The 22,866-nt window shown below is 38.2% G+C and overlaps 1 protein-coding gene across 1 annotated transcript in view; it reads right to left on the bottom strand.

The window, feature by feature from the left end:
• Positions 1-43: 43 nt before the first annotated feature.
• LOC141443295 (protein obstructor-E-like) overlaps positions 44-22,866 on the bottom strand; it is a 50,551-nt gene continuing 27,728 nt past the window's right edge. Inside the window, exons 3-6 of the mRNA XM_074108562.1 lie at positions 12,232-12,471; positions 11,252-11,440; positions 4,647-4,867; positions 44-2,975 (exon numbers count right to left, since the gene is read on the bottom strand). Of these exons, the coding sequence (XP_073964663.1) occupies positions 2,895-2,975; positions 4,647-4,867; positions 11,252-11,440; positions 12,232-12,471 (731 nt within the window). The 3' untranslated portion in view covers positions 44-2,894. The remainder of the gene's footprint in view (positions 2,976-4,646; positions 4,868-11,251; positions 11,441-12,231; positions 12,472-22,866) is intronic.

Genomic DNA, 22,866 nt, shown 5'->3' with positions numbered 1-22,866 from the left:
GTTGTGTTGCTCTGATGATGAACTCTGACAGAGTTCGAAAGTGTCAGCGTGGTGTGGTGGTGGTGATAATTGGGCTTGTGTGATGTGTGTGTGTGTGTATTCTTACAGACATACTCGGAGCTATCGTAAGCCCGCGGGCGAGCATATGATGTTCACAGTTCATTTTCACCAAACCAATGTCAAAGTACGAGTAGCTGTCAAATATCCAGTTGAGTAAATTTCCAGAAACTTAGTCTTACATTGCCGAGGTTGAATGATACATAGTTAATCAACAGTCCTAGCGGCCCGGCATATAACGCGGCTCACACGACATTACGACGAAATGAGGCTTTAAGCTGATTAAACTTTGTAAAGCTTTGGGTGAGCGGAAAAAGGAAAAAAAACAAGAGCGAAAAATTGAATTAATTGTAGCGCTTTTACACCCCAATTATGCCTCGTCTCTGACTTTTGAATATTTGATTGGGAACGATTGAATTTATTAACAGTTCAAGCACCTTTTTAAGTTAGTTTTTTCTGGAGACTACATCTACCGTCAGATTTTTATCATCAGCATTATTATTAGCCGCAAGATGCCGTCTAGTTGTTAATTTAAGAACTACGGTAACGTAAACATATCTAACTAAAGTCTAGTTACCTGTAGCTTATCACCAAATTATTAGGTTCAGCAGACGACTTTACATTTTTGGATTTTTCTAAAATCCCAAAGGAGTCCCAAAAATTACACTGTGGACATCATTGACGTAGAAAATTATAAAATACCCGCGTCAAGTTTCATGTCTCTAATCCTAACGAATTCAATTTTTAGATTTTATTTCGATGCCATAGGAATATAGGGATAAAAGTAGCCCGTGCCTTTTTTCGGTCGTCCAGCTCTATCTACGTACCAAATTTGATCACACACATATCGAAAAACTTTCGCATTTAATATTAATAGCATTCTAACAGAAGGCGTACTGCTGGATTGTCTTACACACTTTTTGGGTACCTAAAGAAAATAATTATCGCAAAGAAAAAAAGTTGCAGGTTACTTCCTAATGAATTAACTAACTGCCAGGTGTCATGTCTCCTTTAATTAGACTAATGGCTGTTTATTGCGTTAACTTCCAAGTTTTGTAATTGGTCAATAAGGGGTTAGAGTTTCTTCAGGCATTCTACAAAATTGCTTATTTGAAACCGACCTTGTTACAGCAGAAAGTCCGTAGTGCCAACATAATGGAACGAATCGTCGCCAATTTGCTTTGAAAGTGGTATGGTTTCTTTACGAGCGTATTTTTATACTGGCTGATAATATTAATGGCTGGAAATAAGTATTGGCCTAGGCTGCTTTTTTGGTTGACTCCGGTTCTTAATTTATACGTGTAACGGTTTTTTTGGAAAGTGTTTGTGTAACGTACCTAACTGACTTTACATTGATATACGTTAAGGGTGCTGCAGGGCTACAGCGTAATTCGAAAATCGAAGTTCGTATCGTACCGTCCCGCCGACGCTTATATTATTTCATACGAGAGTGAGAGGGACGGTACGATACGAACTTCGATTTTCTAATTTCGTAGTAGCGCTGCTGGACTGGTGTCCTACCTATGTCCTACTAATGACAAACCGACAGAGATACCACTAGGTATCTCTATTTAATTGCAATCGTATTTTTTGCAGAATGCCGTTCTTATTACAAGTAAGCTCAGCTTAAAATAAATTGATAGAAATGACAGACCAAAACAGGAAATAGACTTAACAACTAAAATTTAAATTTTTATGGTGGGTAAGAGTTTAACACTGACCGAAGGAAAAGATTTTAAGAAGGAGTAAGGGAAAAGGGAAATAGAATTAGGAGATTGCTGGAACATACGTGAAAGTAAAAAAATGTGTCAAAATCTCTCCTGTTAGCTACATATTAAACTCAAGTCCTCTCTTGCATGTAGTAGTCTTATTTGGAATGTCTACATAATCTATATGGACACATTATTTCTACTACATTCAAGACAGGCTTTGGTTAAGTTTTTTTTCCAGATAACGTGGAAGATGAAATAATTCAAACTCCATTGGGCTTTAGACATTTCTTCAGCATGCACTTGTAATGTAACCAAGATTAGACCATACTACGTCAAGTCCATTTTAGACTCGCACAATCTAAATACACAGGCAAAATAATAAAACTTGATCAGCGCTCTCTAGCTCCATAAATAAAAGGTCGGTTGAAAGGGAAAGCTCGATATACTTTTTTATTAAATGGAAGCTTGTATTTTATTTTCTTGAACTGCCGACGGCAGTTTTTAAATGAGGGCTATCGTTTTTTATCTCACTAGATGGCGCACTGTTGCGTGAGGTTTTTAAGTATGGTTTTAAAGGCTGTTATTACGGTCGTGAAAACAAAGTTTAGATTATAATCATATTTAATACACCTTAAAACCGTACCATATAAATATCGAGCATGCCACATGCAGTGTTGCATAGTCCCTGTTTTGTACGGAAAAAAGGGAGGACAAATGTTTCCGAAAGACAAAACTGTCTGAAAACACAGATATTCATTGCCCCGGAACGCATATTTGCCATAATTCATTTCAGATATTGCAAAATATTCACAAAATTATTCTAATTGTAAATAAACCCGCGTAGCTCACCCAAAAACTACGAGATTTGACATTTCGGAGACCTCACGCTACACTAGCGCCTCTAGCGACGAATTCATTCGCGATATCCCTCATTGTGTGGTCTTGCCACGGTTATTTCTACGCCGATCTAATCCAACTATTTGCACCGTCTGTGATAGATACACTTTGGTTATAATATGAAGGCTACTCGTGCACACTGAAGGTTATTTTTTTCTTAATTTAATTTAGGCGCTATCCTTAGTCTTTGCTACGTATTTCCAGCCAGTCCTCATTACAAGCTTTTTTTTAGTTTCTGGGCCGAGGGCGCTGCTGTGCTTGTTCTTGGTACTCGTTGGGCTGGTTCTGGCTTGGCCTCTTCGATTGGTGCTGAAAAAAAAAGTTTTGTTACAAAAGGATGTGGCTTGGCCTGACACAGCACGAGATTGGAAATTGAGGGGTATAAGAAGAGCGTTTTGTCCAGCAGTGTGATACAGTAGAATCTCACAGTGAACACTGTACTGTGTGTCAGTGAGACCTCTTTGTAATCGACTGTACCTAAATAATAGCTAAAAAAAAATTGGTTACGGCAGTCACACATAAATGAACTTAAAGTCTAAAAAGAAAGTTGTCACCGGACAGTTGATTTTATTAAAAATTACGACAAAACCTTCAGTTACCTATGTCACATTGTACTTACAATTGGTAGGTACAATTTTTTTAAATCTCAACCTGATCGTTTCAGTAGATCAGCAAATTAGCTGTGACAGACGCACGTACAGATAAACACACAAATGGTCCTTTAAGGATACCATCTGTAATTTTGAAGTACAGAACACCAAAAAATGTGCAAATGTTTGAGATCCAGACAACAACACAAATAACTCATCAAATAAAATTATATCCTTTCTTTTCCTTTACTTAAGTTAAGTCACGAATACATATCTTACACGTTATTAGGAACATAAGCAAGCAAGTCAAATAAAACATGTTTCTCGTTTCTCCTCATATAAGTCACTGTAAGTTTCACTTTCCCCGTTATTGTCCGAAGGAGATAGAAGATTATTAAACGCGACAGTTTTGTTAATGCAGTTGGCGAAACAAAATTTGCAAACGACAGTTCCCAGTCTCGTCGTTTCAGGCCGCACTTGTAACTTTGCCTGAGAGATGGACATGCCGTATAGGGAAAGGTCATTTTCGTCACGGAATCCCCATTACGAATGGTACTTTCTCAAGCTCGTATCGAGCTTGATTTCAGAGTTGCAAAAACCACCTTAGCGAGGTTACACAAAGCTCAGATTCAAAATAAATGCATAATTCGAGATAAGCCTTTGGGTCTATGAGGAGATGATTAATCAAAGAACAGAACCATTAACGCCTTGTTATATCTATCTTCTCTATATATATACCCATAAAACAGTACCAAGATTGACTGACAGACAACGTACAGTCTAAACTACTGGTGCTAGAGACTTGAAATTTGGCATACATGTACTTAAAGTATCGTAGAGGTAAATTGAGGAAGGATTTTTGAAATTTCTATAGGGAAATTATCTAAATTTTGTTTATTTCTTTGCTTGTAGGCGGTAATCTATAAAACTACAGAGCCGATTTTAAAAATTCTTTCACCAATGGAAAGTTTCATCCATACCTGCGGACTCTGTCTAGCTACTTCATCTTCTGACCATGCAGCAGTGGGCACATCATACTCTTCAGTTGGAGGCAATAACTACACAGCGGAGCGAGTGTTTCTCAAATACTAGCATTAGCCAAGCAACGCTGGAGCCGAGGATCTTTATCTTTCAATGCCCGAGTCCAGTGCAGCCTAGATCCTTGTAGAAACTGCAGTCCATACCTGCGGCTCTAAGCTCGTCCTCTTCTGGGGGCGGAGCGATTGTAGTGGGCACATCGCATTCCGCAGTAGAAGGTACCAAGCAGCGAAGCTAGCATCTGTTGAACACCAGCATGACCGGGCAGCGCTATAGTCGTAAATACTCACCGATGGATGGCTGCCATCAGATCTAATCTACCTTGAACCCTTCTAGAAACTTCCATCCATACCTGCGGTCTCTCTCTAGGCTCTTCCTCTTCCGGGGGCGGGGCAGTGGTAGTGGGCACGTCGCACTCCTCAGTAGGAGGCACTACGCAACGGAGCGAGCGTCTGTCGAACACCAGCATGGCCGGGCACCGCTGGAGACGGGGGTATCCGCCCTGGCACTGCCAGTAGCGGTTGCAAGACTTGCCGAGCGGCACGTTCCCGTTGGGGTCTTCGTTGCACAGAGCTGGAAGGGACGCCGTACAATTAGTACAACAAGAGATACATGGTTCCGAAGACGTGATCAGCAAAGGCATCTGCCACAGCGGATCATACATAAACATCTGACACTCCCTGCCGGCCCTTGAAATAGAGTAGTATCAGCTATTGAGGAACGCTTCGTTGTGTCAGATATTGGTGCTGGTGACTGTATAAACCGTACTGTATCACCGTATTTACGTGAATCATGCACTTTTTTAATGAACGTCACTGGAGTGTACGAACCTCTTCTTCTACCACTACTTGCTTTCGTAATAAATCCTACTTCCTACTAATATTTTCAATGTGATTCCCACTAGAATGTAGTGAAATCCCGGAATGAAGTAACTCCTGGATCTGCTGGTTTACGCGTGCGAAGCCGCGGGTAAGCATTATTTCAATATAAACCAACAAGAAACTTATGTTATGGGGCTGAGTTTCACCGCATTCGCATTTCATGCTTGAAAGTTGAGCTAGATACCACTCGGAATATTTTAATTGATAAACTTTGCTAACTTAAAGTGCAATTTGCATGAGAATACTGTTTGAGGCTAAGTTTTGATAAATTGGCAATTAATGTAGCAGCATGAGCCTGCTGTTATTTTAGTCAGACAGCAAACGTTACGGATGGCTTATAATTAGTATAGCATAATCCTGGTAGCGGCACCATATTGTGGGGCCGTAGTGCTAACCATATTGATCGATATATGGAGAGTAGTTTCATAGAACGACAATCTCACATGAGGCCCATGAGGGTAAAGTAGCAAGAGTAGTTCCATTGGACAACAATCCCAGATGAGGGAAAAGGAGAAAAAAGTGACCAACTTAAGACAGTACTCGAAAAGTTTTTTTACAGTCTGCGTACCAGTAAAATACTAGCTAGTGAACGATTTTTTTTCTGTTTGTGTTATCTTGATGTGTCGGTTGATATAATTAATTCAGGTCAATTACTGTTTTTGTTTAAAATGTAGGGCGTTAAAATAATTCGGAGAGAAACTCTTTTGCGAACGTACCTCGAAAATCCTAATTCAATTTTTGCGGCGGCTGGAAAAATGGTGGATGTAAGTCATACGACGGTGCGAAATATTGTTAATCGGTACTTAAAAGAATACAGAATTCAAGACAAAGCTCGAAGTGTACGCCCGACGGGCCCCTTAAATAAAGAAAATAAAAGAGAAAATAGTGTCGTACAAGAATAATTGTAGTTTATCGGTGCGGGATGTGGCCAAAATATGAAAACTAGTATATCTATGGTCCAGAGAGCGAAATTGCATCAAAATTTAAATACCTATAAAAAGTTAAAGCTCCAAACCATCAGTAAAACCATACAATAGTTCCGTTACAAGGTCCCGAAAATTGAAGGAGCTTTTCGCAATTTGGACGATTTGATGTATGTGAAAAAAGATTTTGCGACTTTGCCAGGTAATCCATTGTACACAACTGAAAATAGGGTGACACTCTTTCCCGGCCCGGATAATACCGGGATGGAAATACCGACCCTGTTTTCTGTGTACACGCCCATAAACTCCTGTCAGTTTGTATGGGCGTGTACACTAAAAACAGGGCCGGTAATTCCATGTCGGTGTTATCCGGGCCGGGAAAGAGTATCACCCCTGAAAATAAAGCGAATATAAGCGACGAAAATAAAAATATTTTTATGGAAAAATATTGGTGAAAATTATTTGATCTGGCAAGAAATATCAACAAAGTCACCGAAACCACTGTGCAAAATTTAATGGCAGGCTTGAATAAAAAAATTCGCTTCTTCAGCTGCAAAATCCTCAAACCATAAAATGTATATACATATTGTAGATAGACATTATACATCACATAAAATGTCGTTGCAGTTCATTGGAGTTTCATTGATATCAATAAATTATACTCTGTAAAAAAAATTTTCGTTACGGGCCTTAGTTCCAAATGCCTCCAGATTTAATTAGCTATTATATTAACTGCTTATTACATCGTAGTCAAAAAACGAAATTAAAATGTCTTTTTATCACTTAAGCCGCAAAGGGCTCTCTTTTGTTAAAACACTAAAAAGTGATAAAACTTTTGTCTGTTAGATGATGATTTGACGCATTACCAATTGATTTTGATTTTGAAGCATAAAAAGTGATTTTATGTCACCTATCTGCTTAAATATGAAATGTATGAAAAATGAGAAAAATAATACGCACCAATTCCCTATAACTACGTACTTATATTTGACTTTCCGTTTAATGTCACGACAGAGATTGATTTTGATATCAACGAAAATTGTCTCCTTGTTCTGTCTTCCCCCATATCGTGGTGTATTGTGCAAGATGTATAGCGACCGCAGGCACGCGCCGATAATAGTATAGGATCCCGCAAATTTCTTCATTTAGTAACCCATGTGTTCATGATGTTTTTAATTTAAAAAAACACAGTCATCCACCGTAAACAAAATCAACCCTCTTCGCACAGTCAACTAAAAACGTAAAGGTATTTTATTAAAAAAATAGGGAAGTTGAGAAAATAACAAGTACAGAGAAAAATATTTTTTTAGGGCTTCATTCGTTTTGTTAGGGAATGGATATGCGCGCGTTTGACTTTTGTGAATGAACTTGTAACTAGTTCGAAACAAAAAAGTCGTTCGTGGAGTGTCAGATAAGTTAGTCTCTAGCGATCTCAGAAGCCAAAATTTCGCCTATAACTGTTACTTAAACTGTTTGTTAACAAATAAGGACTCCCTATGTTTATAATACGTATTAGAGTAGGTTCCATTGGGGTAGGTACTCGTGTTACTATGATATTCCATTATATTAAGCCGTAATTATTATTTAAGCAGCTTAACTAAGTTATTTTTGCTTTCTTATTAAAAACATCTATCCTAAAATCGTTCGTTTCGATTTTAAATGCCCTTTTGTCTGTTTAAGGAAAAGTCTGCTTTGGCTGCATATCGACGGGTCTCTGACTCAACCTAGTAGTATAAAATATGATAATTTAAGAAATTCAAACAACCATTTTAGATACGCTTCCTTATTAGATTCATCATCCTAGCCTATATACGTGCCACTGCTGGGCACAGGCCTCCTCTCAGAACAAGAGGGCTTGGGCCATAGTACCCACGCGGGCCCAGTGCGGATTGGGAACTTCACACGCACCATTGAATTGCTTCGCAGGTTTGTGCAGGTTTCCTCACGATGTTTTCCTTCACCGCATAGCTCGTGGTAAATTTCAAATGTAATTCCGCACAAGAATTTCGAAAAACTCAGAGGTGCGAGCCGGGGTTTGAACCCACTACCCTCTGCTTGAGAGGCGATAGGTCAAACCACTAGGCCACCACGGCGGCCTCATTAGATTAGATTAGAAATTTTATATAAGAGATAGAGTCAGAGACCCATCGACATTGTGTTATCAGGTCCAGAATTTTGCCTCGGAATCTCAGACTACAAAGTTAAAACACAGGAAATTAATGCAAAAGCGCGTCCCAATTAACCTTCGAATTAATTTTAACTACTCATTTGCTTTCCTGAGCCTCTGATGTCAGTTTTTGAGACAATTTGTCGCAGAAGCGCTCGCTTCGAGATCGCTATTCACCATTTTCATTCCAACCTGAAGTTGCTTCTGTTGGAGGTGACCTGCATCCACAGTGAACCCACGGCTTTGATCAGGTCATCCGTCCATCTCGTTGAAGGACGTCCTACGCTGCTTGCGGTCTCAACGGCCATTGTACTCGATACTATATGGCTTGTCAATTGCCACTTTCACGAACTAATTAATTCGCTTGGCTATGTCGCGACTTCGAAGTAGTCTCCAATTTGCAGGAAGGATTTTCTAATCATTATTTACGTACTCGTATTTCGAACTGGAGACATATTTCTGTTGCTAAATATTTGTACGCCATACTATGGCAAAACAAGGAATGGAACCTAGGACATTATACAATAAGACCAATTTATACCCTTGTTTATGCAAATAAAAATATTTGAATTTTGCCCTATAAAATAACCAACCAAGTTGTGCCTAACAGCCCGGCAATATTCGTGCAACAAGCGATGCGGCGAGCGAATCCTGCGTTCATTGCGTGCCCTTGCCTGGTACCAATGTGCAACAAGCGACTTGGCTGCGCAATGAACAGGCAAAGAGAATCTCACCCATTGTCGCACATGTATCGCGTCCACTAGCCTTTCGAACCCCTTTCCTTTATTCATTATTCTGTTAATGAATCTTACAGTGCTTATGGATTACTCGTAATTTCCATTTAAGTATCGGTCAGTTGTAATGCTATTAACTTTCTCTATTATGATCGGTTCGTTAGCTAAACTGCATGATACGCTTGTTTCTGAGACGTAGGCAAAGAGCTAGTCGTTTCTTTCGGTTAATAAATAATCGGCATACACTACACTAAATACACGATAATTATCACTACATAAAATGCTGTCTGCGCCGTGCAGAGTAGAAAGAAACAAAAAATCCCCTAGTTATCCATAAATTGTTCCTAATTTTACTAGTCATAACTTATTCTTCTAAGACACCACACTCTCGACAGAGTGATCGTGGTTAATAGATGAGGATCAGTAGTGAAACGTCATGAATAATTTGTTGGGTAAAATAGTGTGGTAGATTCCCCTTGCCATCGGTATGGATTTTGTATTTTTTTATATAAAACCTCTATATTCCCTTTCATACAAAATAATCTTACTCGGTCTATCCAGAACATTTTATAAACCTCTGGCAACGTCGAGCTATTATTTGCTTTTAAAACAGAATACAAATTTTATCCTAATTCTTGGAAATTATTATCCTATTTATTGGAAAAATTATTACTGTTGCCGGAGCTTCGCACAGTACATTTTTTTCGAAATTTTTGCACTAGCAGCTCTTATACTAGATGAATCGATTGCAATGTAACGATAATCACTCGGATCGCTTGACAGGAGAAATCGAATTAATAATCGTATGAAACCGAACAAGACAATGACGGCTTCGCAATTTGTCAGCTAGTTACGAACGTAACTAATGATTCGATCATTATTGATCACAAAGAAAGATCACGCAGGTCAAGTGCCAAATGATCTAGAACAAAAGCGGTTGAAACAATGATAGCTATTCACAAAAGTCACATTATATTTAAGGCTAGACAATAAAATATCTGATGTCCATAACAATACTGAGTCGTTTCCTCTATGTAACTGCGTCTTGTAATCTGATTATATAACTAAACTTTAAAGCGACCGTAGAAATTGTCTGAGAATCATTCTTGAAATAATTATCATCTTTGATTTAATATATCAACGCACACCTCCAAACTATTAGGTCTTGCTTGAAATTGCACACGTTTGCAGATTCATAAAGCGAGCCGGGGCCGTCCTCGATCACCGAAAAATATGAAGCAAAAATATGAATATAATATGATGAAAATATGAATTTTGCAGGTGGTAGGACCTTGTGCAAGGTCCGCCCGGATTGCAACCACCATCTTGCTCGCTAATCCTGCCGTGAAGCAGCAGTGCTTGCACTGTTGTGTTTCGGCGTGGAGAGTAAGACAGCCGGTGAAATTACTGGCACTTGAGGTATCCCATTTTAGGCCTCTAGGTTGGCAACGCATCTGCAATTCCCCTGGTTTGCAGATGTTTATGGGCGGTGGTGATCTCTTACCATCAGGAGACCCACTTGCTCGTTTGCCATCCAGTCGTATATAAAAAAAAAAAGCCTCATTGAAAAGTATTAAGGGATATTATGTCATCAAAAAAGATTAATTAACTTAAACGAATATGACTGATTTTCAGGCCCCCATGTGATCGGCTGTTGTAGGGTGTGTTGTAGGTTAAGATGGTACAGCACGTTTACTTTTTTCACATCTCAAACAATCACCTCATCATAAGCCGGAAGGCGTCCACTGCTGAACAAAGGCAAATGGCCTTAGAACGCCACATAACAGCTTGCCACGTGCATCCACGGGTGGCTCGCACAGTTCGATGTTGTCGGTCTACGTAACGGGAGGCCTGCCAACGCTGCGTCCTCCGATTCATGGTCACCACTCAAGGCCTTTTAGCTCCTCACGGCTAAGTTGTTTAGTGAACGATGTGACCTAGAGCATTTTTGGCTCTAGATTTGCAAAGAACTTCCGCACTCCGGATTCTATCCCGCAAAGAAACTCTGAGCATATTTTTCTTTGGAGCTCGTTGCGCGTACAATACTTAACTTAATAGGGAATTTAAAACCAACAGCAAATTCGATTAAAGTCATCCCATTGCTTGTATTGAACAGTTAGCAGCAGAAATGGATGAGGGGTTGCGGTGCTCATAATGATCTACACACGACTCTTGCTAAGGTAATAAACAAGAGAACATTTTGAGTACCTCAACCGCTCATCTATTTCTGCTGCTAACCGTACGGTACTTACGGTGCTTCTGGCATCCATCAACGTTTTCGGGCCAGTCACAAGAGTGTGCTTGCTCGTTGTACAGCAGACCTCCGATGCAGAGCTGCTCGGTGGCTGTCCCGTTCCAGCAGGTCCAGTACCTGGTGCAAGAGGTCTCGTGGCCGAAGATGCCGTACAGCCAATCACAGTGCTCCGTGCCGATAGGAGGGTCTGTGGGAGAAGTGTCACAGTTAAAGTATTACTTAATGAGGGTTTCTGTGACGGTTCCCCTTGTTTACGCATATTTTTTATGTCATAATTCTATTTTGCATAATCCGTTTACGCATAATAGTATTTATGCCGAAACTGTTTTCGCATAACAGTTTACTCAGAATTCTCTTAGGCATAACAACCCAATTATAATACCCCATAAAAATTTGCCACGCTTCATGAAACTTCGTTATTTTTATATTTTAAATTTATATCAAATTGTTTTCCAATAATTTTAGCAAATATTTCTTTACCACGTTGGAAAAATCTGGCTGTAAGACCATTTAAATTTTAAACTAAACACAGTTCTTAGCATTATCTATGGTAGACGACTCGAAAAAAGTGACAGTCAGGGTGGCTACTACGAAATACGAAAATTGAAGTTCATATCGTTTTCCTGACGCTAACATTATTTAATACGAGAGTGAGAGGGACGGTACGATACGTACTTCGATTTTCGAATTTTGTAGTAGCCCCTTGTATTGGCGGGTAGCCATTATTTTATTCAGTTGTTTTAGCTCCTTTCTTTTGCCGAGCTGTGAAGTGAGTGGACACAAAATAATTTCATTTTTGCATTTTTTTCCTCGCAATGTAATGAAAATCATTGTGTGTATCACGGGCCGTAGGGGATTACAAACTCGAGTCATTAAAAGCCCTCCGCCACCGGCGTCGGGCTTCTAACAGACTCTCGTTAGTAATCCCCTTCTTACGCCCCTTAATGCACAATGTACTATAACACTCTTGATACTCACTTATCTGCACCTTTGGGTACTCGCAGTAGTTCGACCGCCACGGGTAATCGCAGCCCTCAGTCACTCCTCTATGCTTTCCCGCGAACACCAGGCCGTTGGGGCAGTCGTACTGCGCCGACTGGCCGTTGTCGCACTCCCAATATTTGTCGCAGTATTTGTCGTCAGCCACTACACGCGACTTCGTCTTGCATGGGTCCTCGATTTGGGCTGCTGAGATTATGCTCGCGAGCGCCAGTGTTGCTGCAAAGAGAAAAACAACATCATGATTGGTGTTCCAAGGATGCTATGTATATCTTACACCACACATGAGGGCAATTGTCCCCAAAGAGGTTTAAGGGTTATTCGAGCGTTTCAATGAGGGCTATCGTTTTTTGTCTCACTAGATGGCGCACTGTTGCGTGAGGTTTTTAAGTATGGTTTTGAAAGTCTGTTATTACGGGCGTGAAAACAAAGTTTAGATTAAAATCATATTTAATACACCTTAAAACCGTACCATATAAATATCGAGCATGCCACAGTGTTGCATAGTCCCTGTTTTGTTCGGAAAAAAGGGAGGACAAAGGTTTCCGAAAGACAAAACTGTCTCAAAACACAGACATTCATTGCCCGGGAACGCATATTTGCCATAATTAATTTCAGATATTGCAAAATATTCACAAAATTATTCTAATTATAAATAAACCCGCGTAGCTCACCCAAAAACTATGAGATTTGACATTTCGGAGACCTCACGCTACACTAGTTCATTCGCGATAGCCCTCATTGCCTCACTATCTTGGTCACTTTTTTTACGAATTGGCTGTAGATGCCGATGTCGCTTTCGATTATTTGTTAGAGTTCCTGTATTCTAATCAGATAACATAATTTTTTTATCAATCTTTTGCCATTTTCACAGAAAAATATCCACGGAAATGGTTAGGAACAAACGCTTGAATAAGGAACCAAACCGTCAATCTTGAGGTGGAAGAGGGATGGAAGAGGAACAGCGTATGATTTCAGAAGTAAACATCACCTGTCTGCTATTCTCAGTAGAAGAATATATAAAAAGAACCTAACACGGCTAACCAACTCACTGTTTAAACTACAAACTCGTTGGCTTTACGGCCTCGCATGTAATGCAACTTGCACTACTTTTCTTGCAAGTCTAAACTCGGTTTTATAAAACTTTTTAACAAAAAAATTGAACCGCCGAAAAAACTGAAAAGCAAAATATAAATTATATCATACTTAAACTAATAGTAGATTGTAGGTACAACAAGAGCATAAAACAGGCCATTTTACCCGAGGCGGTTATATAGCCACACGAGCCGGTACGGCGCAGGGTGGATAGACACGTCGAGGGGAAAATGGGTTTAATGCTCGAGTTTTACACTGCTTTTCACTTCGATGGCGGAGGAAATGAAATATCAACAGTGGAAACAATTGTTCACTTACTATGTTGTACCTTTTATTGTTCATGCATCATTATATAATTATATTTTTTTAGTTTTATTGATCTATTTTGATTGATTTGCTTGATTTTTAGTTTTATATAAATTAAAAATATAATAATGTAGAAACTCCTTTGTTTGTGGCTGTTTACACCTTATTACCTTATTGCCTTGGTGGTAGACGAAGATTTTAATTTACGCACTAGAGCACAAGAACTCATTTTATGTCGCCTAGACAGTATAAACATGAAGTTTACGAGCATGAGAACTGAAAAAGATTTTTGCGGATTTTACTTGCATCGTCATTCTATCAACAATATTGCGCACCAAATTTTAAGCCAGTCTGACAAAAGCTCGCAATATATGGGATAATACCTCGGTATTTTTATTTGTGTTACGACGAAAGTGGCTTCACGCTTCTTACATTCCACCGTAATATTCGTGTAATTAAATGAATTTCGCCTTGATGTTCTTTACTTTTGAGCAAATAACTTCCGGCTTAAATGCTCTGCAGGAAAAAACTTTTGTTGTTAAAAAGTAAGTTTTGTTGAATTTCGAAAGCTTTTTACAACAAAATGTATGGCGCTTTGGAGTTTTGAAGTTAATTGTTTTCGTGTTCAGATGACAATGATTTTATTCTTTATGGTGTTTAAGATAAGGTACACTAAACTAAAATACTACACAGAGAAGTGAATGAATAATTGATTACACACACAGCTACAAAAAGATCTGATTTCACAAAAGGTGAATGAATGAATTGAATGAGTAATTGTCAAAATCCTGCTGTCATTACACGACATGGTCTCGTGTGCGTGACCTCAAATTTGGTCGCACTACCTATACCTACATATGTCTACCAGAACATTCATTCCTCAGATTTCTAAACTCGTCAGTTTTTTAGGAACCGCTGTCAAAATGGCAAGACGGAACGAAAATTGTTTGTTTCTTAAAATATGGTAGTACAGGTAATATGTGAAAGTGTGTGTTTGTATGTTTGTCCGTCTTTCACGTCTAAACGGAGTGACGGATCGTCGTGATTTTTGGCACAGAGATAGTTTATGGGCCAGAGAGTGACATAGGCTACTTTTTATCCCGGAAAATTTCACAGTTTCCGAGGGAACAGCACGCGATAACCGAATACCACGCGGGCGAAGCTGCGGGAAAAAGCTAGTACTTAATACGAATAAATTGAAATTATGAATATGAATAAAATTAATTTAAATTTAAACTATTATTAAAGATTACATAATTATCATTTAATAATTAAAATTAAATTAAATTAAGGATAAAGAGTTACATTATAAATTTATTGATTATTAATCGGGTTCGGGGAAGCTATTGTCCATAGACACGATATACCTTTTCCCGGACAAATCACATTTTATTCTAACGGATAATGATAGTGTTTGTTGATTATGATAAGTACTCGTAATAATTGATGTTTAAAAACATTCATGTTGCTGCGCCCTTGTAGGGTCCATGTTTTTACAGTCGAAGTCAGAAATATCTTTATACTTTACTACCTTCGTGTTCTTCTAGTTCTCTTTTCAAATATGGCTTTTCTGTCTTAATTAGGACAATTTCGCCAGTGTCAAGGTAAACTCTTTTTGAGAGGGACGTTGTACGGTGATTGCAGTAAAATTCGAGAAACCACGTGGAGACAACTTGCGCATTAAAAAATGTCAGACACGAGAGCAATATAGAATTTTGAGATCACTGTAACGTCGCATAAAACACTATCAAAATTAAACTTCATCTAGCCAAAGAAACAGAAATAGCAAAATTAGATATTGTCTACATCTGCCATGTTCGAATGCTACAAATCGAATCCTACCTTCGTGTTTAAAATTGACAGAAGATAGTGACAAATAGCTCTTAGAAAAACCTTCGTGTTACAGGGGAAATCGAAAGGATTCGTGTAGTAAAAAATGACAATTGTCTTTTTGACTTAGTAGCAATCCATCACGTGCACTCGTTGTGTTTCATTGATTTATGTAGAGCAGTTAAAACCACCACTTACTTATTCATTTTGTTTATTTTTCGAAAATTAATTTCCATGGGGAGTCAACTTAAACAGGGTCTTTCTGTAAATAGCCCATAACGGGAAATTGTTTATATGTATATAATTTTTTTTTCAAGAAGGCTGTAAGTTTCAAGAAAGGTGTTGATTGTAGGTATTTTAATGAGGTACAAGACCGAGTTATAGAAGCAACGAGGATTTCGAAAAGTAACGAAAAACAGGGTCGGTATTTCCATGTCGGTATTATCCGGGCCGGGAAAGAGTGTCACCCGCATGAATCATGATACTCGTACGGTGTAATGTGTAGAGACCTTTAGCCACCCTACTTGGTTTGGATAGGTATTTAACTAAATGTAAACAAAACAACGTCAATTGGTGTCTTAAATATTGAAATTCCCCCATTAAACTATCTAAACATTTAGATTTCTGTATTGAAATACACTAGTCCAGGGTTACTCAAAGTGGGGTACGCGAACCCCTAGGGGTTCGCTATTCGACGGTAGGGGGTTCGCGACAAGGTTTACGTGACTCCAAAAACCACCAGGCTGCAAGACTAGCAAGATGATAAGATTGGTTTTTGGAGTCTTTTTGTATTTTTTATTTCACTTTTCCGTCGATACACGTCGATTCGCCACAGCAGCCGATAGACGTTTTTTCGCCCTTTACGTAGATCTAAACGTTTTTGATCCGCTAAAGCCTTGCTCCTTATTTGTTTGTTATTTGTTGTTGTTTGTTTCAGTTTGTATTTTCGTTGGCAAGATGATTCTAACCTATATTTGTTACCTTTTATGAAATAAAATATATATACATTATTATGATGATGATTGAAATAAAACAGTCAATTTTATTACTTTCCTTGGGGGGGGGGGAGGTAGGGTTCGCCATCGTCTAGAAACTTTAACAGGGGTACGTGGAGCCATAAGTTTGAGAAACCCTGCACTAGTCTATTTTGTATTACAATGATAGATATCAGTAGGTACCTACCTACGTAAAATGTTCAAACTTCTTGAATGTACCAAATCTGACAGCTGAAGTTTGTTCACATTTAGTTAATTAACTATTGAAACCAAGTATAGTTTATGTACTGTACACATGTGGAGTTAATACACCCTAAGATAATATACATAGCTCTCAAATCTCAAAGGTGCCTTGACTACTAATTTAATATTTAAAGAGCATGTGTGTAATCCCGGCTCGTATTACGTATACATAAAGTAACTTCCGTCTTGTCACTTCATTTTGGCATAGCAAAGGTTTGAGGATGTTTTTGATGTTTTTAATATGAAGCAGTTAGTAATTGATACTAATCAATTTGAGATCCTTAAATGATTTACAATACTTAACAAAATCTTATTTAACTTTCAATGTTTTTAGGACTCCGTCATACTAAAATTTCCAGTTTCTAGAACAACTACCCCACTGCGAAGAAGGAGGGTTATGTTGTTATCTATTTCCATGTCCTCTCGTAACTACTCAACGGCTGAACCGATTTTGATAAATGATACGACATTGGATTCGTCTTGAGGACACAAGCCATTACTTTATCTATGATGATGATATCTATGAATTTTGTGGTGTCACTGGTGTCTACTTCTCAATTGACATCAGGTGACCTACATGTTCGTCATAGTCACCTATATTTGCTCGAAAATACAAACTGAGACATGGATGGACAGAAAAACTAGAAAAAGAGACCGGCGCTGGAAATCGAACCCAGGTCCTTGGCAATCCGTGCTGCGTGCTATAACCCCTACACCACCGCTGGACGGGAATCTAGACATGAATTTTTCCTATGCATACATATCTCAGGTTGCTTATTTCTACTACGCTACTTAAGCAGCAGCACTAGCGACATCTATGTTCCGCTCTCATAGAGACGTCACATTATTTCGGAACTAACCGCTCACCCAGACACGCAGCACGGATTGCTGAGGACCTCGTTCGATTCCCAGCGCTGGTTTCTTTTTCTGGTTTTTCTGTGCATCCATGTCTCAGCTTGTATTTTCGATATGGTTTCACGGGATACCCGTAACAGTAACAAATTTGGAGTTGAAATAAAAAATACAGACAAAAATACAGACATAAAGACTCCAAAAAAACAATCATACTATATTTGCTCATCTCGCCAACGCCTTCACACGTTGCTGTTTTGGCATTTGACATAATTCACCACATTCCCCCTCGCAATTTCACCCGCAAATATAACACATAGCAACTCTTGCGCAAGCCGAACTTTCACCTCGTTGCGTCATCGCGAAACAATGCCGTGGGATCAAAATGGCCGAACAAACAAAAACACCGTTTGATGAAACTATTAGCAACATAATCAAGTACAGTTTAGGGTTCCGCGGAGGGGCATGGACCTCTGAAATTTTCTTGTTACGAATATAGGGTGTTAAAAAATAGTGTAAGACTACACTGTAACCCATATAAGGGCTACTGATTACTAATACGATACAAGTGGAAACACATTCAAATTCGATTTATTTTTATATTGCATGGAGATAAGTCATCTTCCTTACAAAACTTAATTCTTTTTTTCGAATTTCAATATTTTTCAACTTGTATCGTATTAGTAATCAGAAGAGAGCGGATTTGAAGTAGCGATCACAAGTTTAATATGGATAAGACTAGTACTAGTATTTATTTTTATTGTAAGGTGCGTAATAAATAGGATCTATTATGTTTGAGCAAACTCCTTTGATTACAATGAAATATTTTTCTTTACATATTATTTGCTTTACAATTTGTTGCAAGAATAACATTTATTGAATATAATTATCTATAAGATTGTATTGCGGTACGTAAGTAATAAGATAACTGTAAAACCAATAAACAGCATGATATCTAATAAATTAATTTATTAGATTTACTAACCAATCGCACTAGTCATATCCATATTAAACTTGTAATCGCTACTTCAAATCCGCTCTCTAGTAATCAGTAGCCCTAACATGGGTTATCTACAGTATACATAGTACAGGATTTTTTTAACACCCTGTATGTTGGGTCCATTAACTTTGTAGTGTAGCTTGGTGCCATGGCAATTAATGTCTCCCGAGTTAGGTATTAAAAGTATAATTGGTGCCGGTAACATACTGTATAATATTAGTATGGATTTCAAGTTTCTAGGACAACTGGATGATCCTGGAATATGGTTATGATTCCCTCGCACATTGCGTGGACGAACCTTTTTTAACCCCTCTATCTTTTTATTGTGTTGACTTATAAGTTTGATTCTTTTAACGACTTCAAAAAAGGAGGAGGTTATCAATTCGTTGTATTTTTTTTTTTTTTTTTAATGTTTGTTACCTCAGAACCCGTCATTTATGAACCGATTTGAAAAATTTTTTTGAGTTCGTCTAGGAATGCTTTCAATTAGGTCCCATAAGCAGCAAATTAGGATCTGATGATCTGATCTTAAGGAAATCGAGGAACTCTTCAAATATTGTAGGGACACATATAGTAATTTGGATATATTTAGCAGTAACTCGTGCATTTGCTCTTGCAAATCATAATTTGGTGAAGTGGAACTGATGATGAAGACCAGATTTGACCAACGGAACTACTACTATCAATAACAAGTATTGCACGGGTTAAATTTAAATTATCATGATTAATATACTTACCTAGATAAGCAACTAAGAAGAAGCTTTAAGTTAATGATTCTTTCGAACTGATCTGATGCATAAGCCAGAAGGTAGGCAACGGAACTCTGTTATAAAACAACGTAACTAAGTCGTGTTTGAGCTTAATGGAATCGTTGTGAGATGTTCTTTGGCTACAAATCACTAAAAAGTGATAAATAAAAAAATTTTTAACAAAAAGTAAAACCGACTCCAAAAAATAAAAAAATAACAAAAAATGGAACCGACTACAAAACCCTTGAAAATATTTTTCTAGGTAAGTAGTACGTACTAGCTCGAAGTCGGTGACTCAGCACGACCCAGCAGGAGGGATTGAAAACCATAGTATGTAGGTGAGGTAGAAGACTATTGTGAATTGTCCCACTCCTGCTGGCTCGTGCTGAGGCACCGACTTCGAGCTAGTACGTACTTACTTACCTAGAAAAATATTTTCAAGGGTTTTGTAGTCGGTTCATTTTTTGTTATTTTTTTATTTTTTGGAGTCGGTTTTACTTTTTGTTAAAAAATTTTTTAGACGACCAGATGGCCTAGTGGTTAGAGAACCTGACTACGAAGCTTGAGGTCCCGGGTTCGATTCCCGCGTCGGGGCAGATATTTGTATGAAAAATGCGAATGTTTGTTCTCGGGTCTTGGGTGTTTAATATGTATTTAAGTATGTATCTATCCATGTAATTATATTTATCCGTTGCTTAGTACCCATAACACAAGCTTTGCTAAGCTTACTTTGGGACTAGGTGAATTGGTGTGAATTGTCCCGTGATATTTATTTATTTATTTCACTGATTCAAATTAAGCAGACCTTAGAAAAGTTAGAAAAGTTATAACCTAACCAACAAAAAGTTGGAAAATCGCTGAACCAATTTTTATTGAACATGTCTAAGAACCATTGCTAGAAAATCTGCTTTCAAATAAAAAAAACACATTCAAATCGGTCCACCCGTTTAAGAGCTACGGTGCCACAGACAGACACACAGACACACATAGCGGTCAAACTTATAACACCCCTCTTTTTGCGTCGGGGTTAAAAAAGGAACTCGGTTTCACGGTACATCCGTTTGAGAGCTACGATGCCACAGACAGACATGTCTTCAAATTTATAACACCCCTTTTTGTGAGGGTTAAAAAGGGTATTGACAGACTGATGGACAATAAAGCGATCCTAAGGGGCTATCACCCATTGATTAATTTTATTTGACGGATAAATTGATGCCGTCTTCGTCTATTCGAACAAAACAAACAGAGACGGCATCAAATTTGTCCTTCAAATAAATTTAATGGATGGTAAAACAGGGGGTAAAAATAGTTTTTAGGCGTACACAAAGTGCCTGTTTCGTTAAAGTAAATATGGTACGGGAAAGCTTTGTAACGTTACCGCAAGCTGAGTAAACGTTATTGATCTTGTGCCCTTTGAAACCCTTTACCCATTAGGGTACCTTTTGTAGGCTATACCGTCAGCAAATAATATTACCTCATCAAATTTGCGAAGATAGAAAATTTCAAGCACGTGTACAGTCAAGGAAACTGAATCATGTTCCAGGGTGGAATCTTTTCATAATCAATTTCGCTATGGTTTCTTTGTCAAATGTAGGGGATGTCAATATGACATAAGTAGCTCAAAGGTTCCACCATGGTATGTGATTCAGTATCCTTGACTGTACCTATAAAGTGTAGCGTTGTTTGATCGTCATTTATTGTGTTATTTAAAACGATGTCTTAATTACATGAGTTTAAGATAGAAGATTGTGTGCTTTATGTGTATATGCAATTAATTTACTAGTATAGATCAACACTGTCTCACACGCACGCATCTCAAAGTCAAAGTCAAAATATCTCTGTTCAATTTAGGCTATAAACAAACACTTATGAATGTAAAAAAAAATCTTCCAAGTTTAGGTATATTTTATACCTTAGGCTGCTATTTACTCTTAAACTACTAATAATTCTCAAGCAAACTTAGCCGTTATAGTTTTCCTTCAAAGTTTGATAAACTTACTACCATTCTGAATTTTTTCAAAATTTTCCACTCACCTCGGTTTAGATTTTAGAGGGGGGTGGGACGCTCGATTTTAATGAAAAAATGCACTTTAAAGTTGAATATTTTGCAAACATATCGCTAAATCGAAAAATCGTTCTAGCAAACCCCTAATGGTTTTGAAAGAGCTATCCAACGATACCCCACACTACATTTTTATTGTACCATTTTGTCGGCATAGTTTACATACATATTCGTGCAAAATCTGCGCATCCCTGAGCAAAGCCGCGGACGGACGGACAGACAGACAGACAGAACTATAAGGGTTCCGTTTTTGCCATTTTGGCTCCGGAACCCTAAAAATGACGAGGGGCGCGCCTTCGTGAGTGAACAGATTTGTATATGGGGGAGGCCTTTGCTCAACAGTGGACATCATACGGATATGGTAATGATGATAATGATTTCTGTAAGGTCAATCTTTAAACCCATGATTCTCTATGCGTTGTCTTTTAATACAGGTAAAGCCACTCCCAAGCCCCCGTCACAACACAGCGAGAACAATGGAGCCGCGTGGGAACTGTCGAAGGTTCACTTAGACTAAGATTATAGAATAATCCAGAAACAGTGTCTGTTGTTCAACGTTATTACTTAAATAAAATTAAAAACTAGCGTTATTCTTAAAAGAAGGTTGTTTCCACGTATCTGCGACTTCAACGTGACTGATTTCATTAGTGAATTAAGGCTGATAAATATAACATTTAGTATTCGCCGATTTAATGCTCGTCAAACTGAACCACAAAGGAGCCAAGCATACTTATATAGCCAAACATTGCTACGAATATTGAGACGATCATCTTAGGTACCTACTCGTATAATCGTATTATTTATAGCTCTAGTAAATCCTCGTCTAAATTTGTAGGGTTCCGGAGCCAAAATGGCAAAAACGGAACCCTTATAGTTTCACCATGTCTGTCCGTCCGTCCGCGGCTTTGCTCAGGGACTATCAATGCTAGAAAGCTGTAATATTGCACGGATATATAAGTAAACTACGCCGACAAAATGGTACAAATACATTTGTTCTTAGGGTACCTCCCATAGACGTAAAGTGGGAGTGATTTTTTTTTCTCATCCAACCCTATAGTGTGGGGTATCGTTGGATAGGTCTTTTAAAACCATTAGGGGTTTGCTAAGTCGATTTTTCGATTCTTTGATATTTTTCCGAAATATTCAACTTTAAAGTGCAAAATCTCATTAAAATCGAGGGTCCCCCCTCCCCTCTAAAATCTAAACCAGTTAGTAGTTTAAAAGTAAATAGCAGCCTAAGATATAAAATATAACTAAACTTGGAATATTCCGTACAAAATACGAAATCCTTAGAAAAATATTACTTATTTTTTTCGTAATGGCTACGGAACCCATTTCGGGCGTGTCCGATACGCTCTTGGGCGGTTTTTTTGTGTTCCAGTTGCAATATACTTAATTAGGAAAATAGCTCCAAACGAGAAACTCTGAAATAAAATATAAAAATCGGATGAAAAAAAATGGAATTAGAGAGTGATATTCTTG

The sequence above is a fragment of the Choristoneura fumiferana genome, chromosome Z (assembly GCF_025370935.1).
Source record: "Choristoneura fumiferana chromosome Z, NRCan_CFum_1, whole genome shotgun sequence".
Taxonomy (NCBI): domain Eukaryota; kingdom Metazoa; phylum Arthropoda; class Insecta; order Lepidoptera; family Tortricidae; genus Choristoneura; species Choristoneura fumiferana.
The sequence above is the reverse complement of the archived record's forward strand: the minus strand, read 5'-3'. Positions and strand labels throughout refer to the sequence as shown.